We start from the raw sequence: 10,446 nt of genomic DNA on the forward strand, positions 1-10,446 counted from the left end.
ATTTGTTCCTACGATGAAAATAAATGAAATCGTTGATCATAATATGTTTCCTCTTAGATGATATTATATTATGCATACGTAAAGTATAAATCTGTGTACATAAAAAATGTGAAATATTAAAGGCAGACATTATATAAATGAAATAATTTTAGAAAAAAAAGATAGTATCGCAATTTTTTATTATCATATAAATTAACATTTTATTATGTCGTGATTGCGGAAGAAATATGAAATACGAATACGCAATATACAAGTGAATGAAGCAATTGTTAGCACAGAACAGTATTAATATATTCGAAAAATAAAAAATATTAATTTAGGCTGCATCACCGGCATCGTTTGGTGAACGTACGTCGTCGATTTTCAATATCATTTTTACTAATTGAGTTGCCAGACAAATTTGTTGAGTCTTGCTTGCTAATGTTTCAATAACATTCTGCACTTTCATATCTGTAATATATTAATGTTTAATTTTATTGACAAATTGTAGATTTTTAGAAATTATTCGATGTAAAATCGAATAATTACCTGCGGTACCACGATTTAAGCAATCGATTCCCAAAGAAGGATTATCTTCTGTTAATTGTCGTGCCTTTATCTCCGCAAGAGCATCTACCGGAGAAAGGCCTGAATTTTCTGCTAATGCCATTGGAACAGCTTCCAAAGCCTCGGCAAACGCCCGGAATGCGTATTGCTCTAAAGTACTTATCTTATCGGCTTGTGCTGCACATGCCAATGCACACGAAATTTCTGCTGCACCGCCACCATACAAAATCTTCTTATCCTTTGTATTTAGTACATTACGTACTGTGCACAATGCATCGTGGATAGCACGTTTAGCTTCTTCGATGATCTAGATTAAAGAAAAAAGAAAAAAAGAAAGATGATAAAAAGCTTTCACTTAATTACCCTATATAAATCACTAAAATCTTCTTTTGTATAATTTTAAACACTAAATTGTAGCATAAAGACGCATTTGATCAACGAAGTAAAGATACATTGAACGTCATCAGAATTATATTATGCATTAATTTTGCAAGGTGTCTGGTCAGTAAAATGCATAAAAGACATGACTGAAATTCTCCTTGCATCAATTATATCGCGAGTATAATAAAAAAGTTTTATCAAAATTTCTTACCATTTTATTGCCTCCACGTATGAAGATAGTTACTGCTCGAGAATTCTTACATTCCTCTATAACAAGCATTTTATCTTTGGTAGTACCGAAAGATAATTCCCTGACAACACCTGCGTAACCAAGTTTCTCTGGTGTTAATTCTTCGAATCTTGGTACGATACGACCACCCGTTGCAATAGCAATTAACTAAAAAATATTATATCTTTGTATAAACCGTATTAACAACATTATGCCAATATATATGAATACTGGTTAAAGCCCTCAGATCTCATAATCTTATAGTCATTAGAGACACCGCAAAAGCAGGAGCCTTGGAAAGATAATTCAGAAAGGATCCTTTTATTTTAATACCAATTAACATGATATTAAATGGTAAAACAATGCAAAGATCGTACGAATTAGAACAGACCAATTTTCCAAACTTTTACACCTCCTCCAGTGCGTTTTGTCATCATTGGGCAAATAAGACACATACAGAAAAACGATATTACTACTTTTGTGAAAACTTACTTCTATTTCTGGACCACCGACCCATCTAACTGCTGGTAAATCGTTTTGCAAAAGAAGATGATTTGCTTCATCATCAAATCCCCACTGGCAAATGGCAAGAGTTGTTCCAGCATCCTTGACTAATTTTACCATTTCTGTAAATTTCTCTCTTTCGTATTCACGCAATGCTCTATAGTCTTCTACCGAAGTGACATCGAGCTTATGTTTTGTCTTGGGTTTTGGTGGTTCAAAGGGACAAGTTAAGATTGCAAGTTTGACATTTTCTAACCTCTGAAAAAAATTATTAATATTGAAATAATTAAATGTTAACTTAATAAGCTGTAAACAGATTATATGTATTTCACAGATCATATAAATATTACCTTTGGCATCTGAGGATGACTGAAATCTTTGTCAATAACTACACCACGAACTAATACAGTATCTTCTAATCTACCACCAACTTTTCCTTCTATTTTGATTAATTCAAAATTAACGTCCCATGTAACATGATCATAAACCGCTAATACAGCATTCACTGCAATTTCTGCCATTTGTCTATGGCATTTATTGATACTAGAAATAAAGACATATTTTATTTAAATCATGATTATCTAAATATTAAAATTTTTAAAGGTAAAAATTGTTACAAAATGAATAATTACATTTTAGAGCCAAGTGATGTCATAGCAATCTTGATATAAGGTTCTAAATTTTCCACGCTTTCTGGAAACTTGTGGGTAATTGTTTTAAGATGATCCGTTGCACATTTAGCAGCCATTTCAAATCCATCCGCTATTCTTATCGGATGTATTCCTTTATCTAATAATTGCTCAGCTTGTTCTAACAAAGCACCAGCTAGTACAACTACTCCAGTAGTACCATCTCCAATCTCATCATCTTGAGATTGAGATAATTGAACCATCAATTTTGCAACTTCATGGTCTACGTCCATATTCTTCAAAATTGTAGCTCCATCGTTGGTAACAGTAACATCTCCATCCGAACTTACCATCAACTTATCCAAACCTTTTGGTCCCAAAGAGGTTCTAAGAGTATTAGCCACATTACGAGCTGCTAATATATGCGACTGAAAATAAAAATTACTTAAAATTATTATTTATATTTAATTTTACATTCATTATTGTAAAAAGTTATTTTTAACAATTAAAAAGTTATTTTATTATCGAAATAAGTAAGAGTGTTACGAATACCAAACAGATTTCCTTATATGGGCAGAAAATGATCTCATTGTTTCATACATGAATGTACATAAATGGACATTACTAAAGAATTAATTGAAAAATGCATAAGCATTTCATTTCATTCAAATAAATTTGTTTAAAAGTAGGATAAAATCTTTCGTATCTTAAATAAATAATAAAAATAAAATTGTTGAAATAATGTCGAGCCCAGAATGTCGCCATTACATCCTTCACGTGGTTGATTATAAATTTGAGTAAATATCAAAATAAAGAGATTTATTTAAGTTTATAATAATAAAACAACAAAATTACAACAATACATGATTTAAATATATATATTGTAAATATTATAAAAGATATATTCTTTTAATAACTGAATTTATACCTTAATAGCATCGATACCGGTTAATCGTTTTTGTTTTTCTTGGTCTCTTAAAATGATAAATGGACGACCATATTCATCAAATGCCACAGTTCCCGGAATAGCAGTCATTTTGTTTTAATTTTCAAAACAGTTACTTCTCGAAGATTATCGAATTAAAACATTCACTTAAACGTTGTGATTCTAACAGTACACGCTTCTAGGCAACCATTTTGTTTCTGACCCGACAAGAATAGAACAGGAAAGAAGGAAGTACGTCACTACTGTGAACTGTGCTGCCATCTTTTCTGGAATGTTCAAGAAAAAAGCGGTAAATTTAAATTATTCAATGTCCGATTTTACAAGTGAATTATATTTAAAAATTGCAAAAAAATTTTGTAGAAATCTTGTCAATTTTATTAAAAATTGATAATAAAGTAGTAAGTTCCACGTGGTCAATCGATATTATTTGCTATATATTTATTATTATAATTTTAATCAACGCAAGAGCTAATGACAATACTTGATCAAATTATAAAATCGAGTAATTTTTTAATTTTCAAAGAGAATTGATAAATTTAAAGAAATCATGTATTTTACAAAAATATCTATATTGCAGTATGTTTCATTTGATTTGTAATATTTTTCTATTTAGATATTTTATTTCTTTGATCTTAGGAAATATAATTCATTCTTAAAACTCTTGCTTAAATGAACAATCGATCATTGATCGAATTGTTTGAAATTTATTTTAAAAATCCAAGGAAAAAAAATATGATCGGAATGCTGATAGGAGTTTTGAAATTTATTTACTATTCATCGTTACTTCACATTCAACTATTAGAGCTTTTTAATGTTGTATTGTTCGAACGATACATTTATTTGTGTATTAGATAGTCACACACATATAATTACTTTGGAATTAATTCATTCAATAGAGGTACTTTTGACTCGGAGCCAGACATGGCCAAATTCCTTAAATTCTATGATACATCATACATATGAACACTCGACTTTTTTATAATTTTTCGCTTATAGAGTTGTTCTAAATATATTTCAAATCTTTCCTCATAAAATCAAGGAACTTACATCTATGATATGTATTTTTATGCAGCATTTTTTCATTATCGCTTTCTTACATCGGAAAGCAAGAAGATAAAGGATAAGGACAATAATAAATAATATCGTTATAGACTAACAAGAACATACTATCGTTGCAAACTAATAAGAAGGAAGAGTAAATTGTTTAGGCTTCTTAATCAGACAGATATAATTATCGAAAAGAGGATTTTTCTGTAGGGGATTGCGGATCGAGTATTGCATACGTATGACATAAAAAAAAACGTGTATAGACTATATGTGTATATATTATATAATATATATATATATATATATATATATATATATATATATATATATATTTATATATATATGCCTCGAGAAAATATATGAATACTATGCAAATATATATATGTATATATGTATATATATATATATGTATAGCTTAATTATACATACGGATCAAAGATAAAAATATAATTTCGATATAACATTCATATTTAAAACATTTTTAATGCTTTTAGGCATTCGATTGATATGTTTGACTTTTCCTTATGTAATAACGTTAACACTTTTGAGTATATTTCATTTAGTTTATAAGTATATATGTGTATATAATATATGTATATGTATGTGTGTACGTGTCATTGAAAATTATAGATATGTATTCGGACTCTCGACGACTCTCATCAGTAGCGTAGAAACGAGGAATCATTATTTGGAAAGACGTACGACAAGGCGACAGGTACTCTAAGCATTTCAGAAAGGTTTTCGCGAGCGCGCGTTTATGATCTTTCATCATTTGTTGAGTTCTTTTCCTCTTCTTATTTTTATTTTTATTTATTTCTTTTTTTATTTTTTTTTGTTTTTTTTTTGTTTTCATTTTCATTTTTCTTTTCTCTTCGTTTTAACGCGTCGCAAACGCGTTCTTTTTCGCCTCTCAGAATCATGTTCACGTGTACGTCTACACGATTCTCCGACGTGTCACATACATATTTATATATTATTTTAATTAACAACGCGATTTTTCCCATTTAACACGTGATATGTCATAGAATAATAACTTCACAATCGATATTACGATTTTATCAATTTTCTTACCCCTGTTCCGTCAGTGCTGATTTTATATTTTGACTTTAATTCGCAATATAGACAAAAACGATAGCTCTCTGAACGAGAAATCTAAAGCAACAAGACTTTCTTCGATACGTATATTTTGGTATAGCTCGTACGATATCATTTTCACATATATATATATAAGTATGTATGTATTTTTTTTATATATAACATAGATATATATATAGTTATGCCGTGTATTACACCGATTAACGATATTCAGAACGATTAAGTGATAATTCAGAAAAGACGTCTATATAACAACACGTTACGATAAATTCATCAAACATCAATTACGCTACATACTAATTCGCGTCTTTGTCACGTTTACTTTCCATTTTGAAATTTTTAGTTTAGTTCCTTCACCACTGATACGAAGAACGTTCGATTATACCTTTCCATTTGATACAGAACGAGAAGAAAGAAAATGACGATAATCTGTAGTCTGTACGTTTACTGTAAGACTTTCTATCTATCGATCAGTGTTAATAGTCTCCCCTTTCGCGTATATTATTATAGACGAATTCAATCGATATGATTGAAAAGGCGAATATTATTAATCGATCTATAGCGATCGAACTTAGAATTCTTTTACACATTTACAAAGAGCAAAGGAGAATCTACGAGACGGTTTATTGCCTGCAGAATGACTCGGAATTTTTCTGTTCATGGCGTTTGTTTCAACGATCGAGAAGATGAAAGAAATTGGAAGGAAAGATCGAAAAGAAAGATTTAGAAGCGTCTCGTGTTCTCGGTAAAAACATTCTGCAAGCATCCGTTCGACAAGCAGAACGAAGGAACGATTTTCTTTCTTTTTTTTTTTTTTCGTTTCTTTCTCTTAGCGAAAAAGATCATCGTACTTGCTTCATCTTTAACGATATAAGATGTCGGTCCAGTGTGATATGTATATATTATCAGTCATAAGATTAGGAGAAAACACAGAAAGGCGTCTCGTATCGTCACCCAGAATTTTCAAAGTGACTTAAATATATCTCGACGATCTCGAAACTTTCTTTCCTTTCATCTTTTTTACGTTTCTTCTTTTTTCTTTTTTTTTCTTTTCTTTTTGTCTTTCATTACTATTCCGCGAGTTATACCGTTGAGATATACTTATCAATTCGAAGTGGAGTTCATGGAATACGAACGGGATCGTCGTAATTGCGTTAAATCGACATCGCTTAAAATCTACGTGCTTTGGTGGAGGAGACATTTTTGACGTTTCAAATTCTTCCCATCATCTCCTCTTTTTATCTTCTACTTCTTACCTCTCCTCCTCGACAGCCAAAGAAAGGGAAGAGATAATTTAGGCGAAGGGTACTCGTTTAAAAAGACGATTCCCTTGTCCAGTGATCCGTTTTTCACCGGAAGTATATTGTATGATAGATTTTATTTGGTCCGTAGCAACAGGGCCAATGCATACCAGAGGATCTTTGAAGTAAGAGCAAACCTAAGAACAGGAATACGATATATTTATATTTTAAAATATGTATTTTAGTAAAATTCGTACTTTGCAGTACGAGTAAACGATAATTAATTTAGTAACCTTTCTAGGCGTTTGTCGATGTCGCCTCTGCAATTGACAACACAAGCCACGACCAATATCACATTCACCAGACATGTTGCATTCCTCGTCTAAAAAATGCAACATTTTCTTAGAAAAAAATTTTTATTGATAAAATTCGTAAGATTTTACGACGAAAGATATCCTTACTGTATTGTTTGTTTGAAGTAACCGGTGGTTGACAGGATCGAGTTTCACCTCCTGCTATATCGGCACACATCAAACCTGTTTCGCAATCGTTATCTCTTCTGCAAAGTTCACCCTGTTTTAGTCCGTAAGCGAATAGGCAAGTTCCAACCACTGCAATTTATCAGTTACGAAATTTAATTTAGCAGTGATCGATTTAAACAATTTACGAAACAATTTTTATACTTATTTTATACATAGTGCATAAATATTCTAAATATGTATATTAAATATATTAGAAGTAATACCATTACGTAGAATTATATAGAACTATAATTTTTCTACTTGACAGTTCTCCGATAACATTTATTCCCTTTTATAGCATTTAGCAATTTATCCCCGTTGTTTTCATACATTTTATATGCAAACGTAAATTAAATCGATTTCTTTTTCATCGCGATAAAAGTTTAATAAAAGTACTTTTGTATAAATACAAGGTGTTAAAAAAAAGGATCCGAAACTTTTTAAGGATTCTTTAACGAATGTTCGTAAATGATAAAAGTTAGAAGTACTAATTGGAGGGATTGCTTTTAGCATATATATTAATTAGACATTATTTATCGATTAGATGCCTCTCGCTGAATATTTTTTTTTTTTTTAATAACCTATATAGACATATTGATGAAACGACAAAAACAACATTGATAGAAATTTACCTCCATCAACGTTGACGCAAACCGAACCAGGACAACAATGTTCATTGGCTGTACATTTCTTCTCGTAGCACGGATCGTCCGATTCTTCTTCCAGCGAATCCCCATAAGAATTTCCGTAACTTCCCGCAAGTGGTCCCTTTAATTAAGGAAAAAGAATATTTCGAGTTAAAGAGAGTTTGTATTACCAGAGAGAAAATTTACTCTGAGAAATGGGACGATTAAAATTATTTAAATATTTAATTCAAAATGATTATTTCTTTCGTACGAGATTCTTATTCTTTAATTATAATACTTATATTCTTTATTTCAAGATATTAAAATTGCAAAGAAAATTTTAATAAAAGTTAAGCATTTGTATAATTTTAAATTTGTAATTTTAATTTCTCAATTGGGTAAGTCAATATTATTTAATTGAAATTATAATGAAATGATATTTACATAGCTGTAAAATATGCAGAAACTTTTTCATATCGTTGAATAGTTAGTTTAATAATTTTTATTCGATCTGGTCGCAACAAGAATTTTTTTCTTCTCTCTCTATCTCTCTTTTTCTCTTTTTTTTCTGATAAAGAGAGAGAAGATCAAAGGTTAAATCTGTTACATTGTTGCGATCGATGCTGCGAGGAAGTTCAAACCGTTAGTGACGGTGACACAGCTTGAACTTTCGAGTTACCTTGTCTCTCAATATTTTTAGCACTTTCTCGACTTTATTGAGTTTCTTATTTACGAGATAACACAAGCTAAGTGATATTAATTCATTGCAATCTTAAGTTCCAAGTAGTTAAAAGCAACAACAAGTAGTCAATTCTCATGTAAAATTGTGAATTCATCTGCATAAAACTTATTCGATATTTAATTCGATCATGTAAATCGTCCGTCAAAAAAAAAAAAAAGAAGTAAAGTAAAAGAAATCATAATTATTCAAAAAAAAAAAAAAAACTTAAGGTAATTAAATTTGACGTAGAATCAAACTATATAGAATTATCAATGATTAAACTTAACCACTGATTGCCTATCGTGAATACCAGTGACGTAATTCGAACGTAGCAACGCCAGACCACTGTATGCAGTAACAAGAGAAAGAGTAAGAGAGAGAAAGGGAGGGGGGAAAGGGTGATTATCGATCGAAGGTATTTTGCGTAGTGCGACAAAAAACATAATATGTCTAATTTGTGTCAAGATTTAAGTAACTTCAATGAATTTTTATTATAAAAGAAAAAAAATAGACGAGAAAATGAAAATAGTTTGATGATCTACATACCTGTAACAGTCTCGATCTGCTCAAGTAACCACCATGGCTACCATAACCGAGATTGGATAACATCTCGGGACTGAAACGATTAAAAAGTCCACCCCATGCATCTACGCCAAAGTGCATCGTGCTCATGAAAACTATCAGAGCCACTGTAATACTCGCTTGCATCTTCATTGTTCTGTTTCCTCTTTTTTTTTTATAACGTAGGAGTATTTCTGCTCAGCGCTCTATAAATAAAGCATTTGATCGAAATAGATATTTATCTTGAAAATTAAAAGGATATCAAAACGAAGCAATTGCGATTTGAGAGTTCATTTTATTTCTTTAAATTTCGCTAATCGAATTGAATGAAGACAAAAAGATTCAAGGGTCTTTAAGTTGAATCGATTTTAATTCTTTGAAAAAATGATCTCATTTCATATTTTTATGATTGCACACGTTTAAAGTAACTATATAGTTTTAACATAGTGATTTCTTCGTACATATTAACATTACATTTGCGTGACTACGAGGATTTTATGTGCAAGGTGATAAAGTAATCAACTTGATAAAATATAGTATTCACGAATCTCTTTAATAAATTTTTTATTTGTGAAAAATATCAAGATGCTTTTAATATAAATATAAAATTTTACAGAACACTACAAATCAGAATTATATAATATGACTATTTTTATTAATTTCAAAATATTTAATTATTTTCAAATGAAGAAAAATAATGAATTATAAATTGTCACAATTTATAAACAAATTCTTCAAAAAAGCAATTTCAAATTGATAATACTATACTTCACACGCTATATTAATAATGATTGAAATAATAATGAATATGCTAATGTTAGGCCCATAAGATCTCTTTTTGAAAAGAGAATGAGATTTGATTGAAAAATAAAAAAATGACTCACATTATTCACCTGCGCCAGGACCAAGCTCCTAACTCGTACGACTGACGATTAGTCGAGTTGGTGTGTGAATTGTGGCGAGATCAGTCACTTTTTTATCAGCTCGGGGAGATCAACAAGTCCTCTTTGATGTTTGTTGGAGGACTGAGCTGAATCCTCGCAACCTTAGGTAATCTATACTTCTACCTATTCGCCTTCCCGTGACCGTCATACAGGCGCACCCTATATATATAATATTGCGCATGCGTTCACCACCTTCCCCTTCTATTGTTTTCCTTCTTCGTCTTCCTTTCTCTCCCACCCATCTACGTGACATTTCATCTATTCGCATTTTCTAATTCCTATCGGAGGTTGCACTGTTTGTTAAATGATAAGCCGCTATACGAAGGGCTTAACTAAAAAACTTTCTTACTCTAAATTCATAATTAACGCGATTATAGCAATTTCCATTTCGTTATATCTCTAGTCTTTTTATTATAATGCTAATTATTATCGAGATAAACTCATAGAGTCTTAAA

The 10,446-nt window shown here is 30.6% G+C and overlaps 2 protein-coding genes across 2 annotated transcripts; both read right to left on the reverse strand.

Annotated features, from left to right (window-relative positions):
• Positions 1–162: 162 nt before the first annotated feature.
• LOC127069851 (T-complex protein 1 subunit epsilon) lies at positions 163–3,446 on the reverse strand. The gene is made up of 7 exons (XM_051007423.1): positions 3,218–3,446; positions 2,293–2,717; positions 2,011–2,203; positions 1,649–1,918; positions 1,139–1,324; positions 529–853; positions 163–450 (listed from the first exon to the last, which is right to left on the reverse strand). The coding sequence occupies exons 1-7, from the start codon at positions 3,323–3,325 to the stop codon at positions 317–319; spliced, it is 1,641 nt and encodes a 546-aa protein (XP_050863380.1). The 5' UTR covers positions 3,326–3,446; the 3' UTR covers positions 163–316.
• A 531-nt stretch (positions 3,447–3,977) lies between these two features.
• LOC127069852 (prohormone-3) lies at positions 3,978–10,112 on the reverse strand. The gene is made up of 6 exons (XM_051007425.1): positions 9,932–10,112; positions 9,033–9,253; positions 7,772–7,907; positions 7,080–7,229; positions 6,912–7,000; positions 3,978–6,815 (listed from the first exon to the last, which is right to left on the reverse strand). The coding sequence occupies exons 2-6, from the start codon at positions 9,198–9,200 to the stop codon at positions 6,672–6,674; spliced, it is 687 nt and encodes a 228-aa protein (XP_050863382.1). The 5' UTR covers positions 9,201–9,253; positions 9,932–10,112; the 3' UTR covers positions 3,978–6,671.
• Positions 10,113–10,446: the final 334 nt, after the last annotated feature.

This window comes from Vespula vulgaris, chromosome 16, assembly GCF_905475345.1.
Source record: "Vespula vulgaris chromosome 16, iyVesVulg1.1, whole genome shotgun sequence".
Classification (NCBI taxonomy): Eukaryota; Metazoa; Arthropoda; class Insecta; order Hymenoptera; family Vespidae; genus Vespula; species Vespula vulgaris.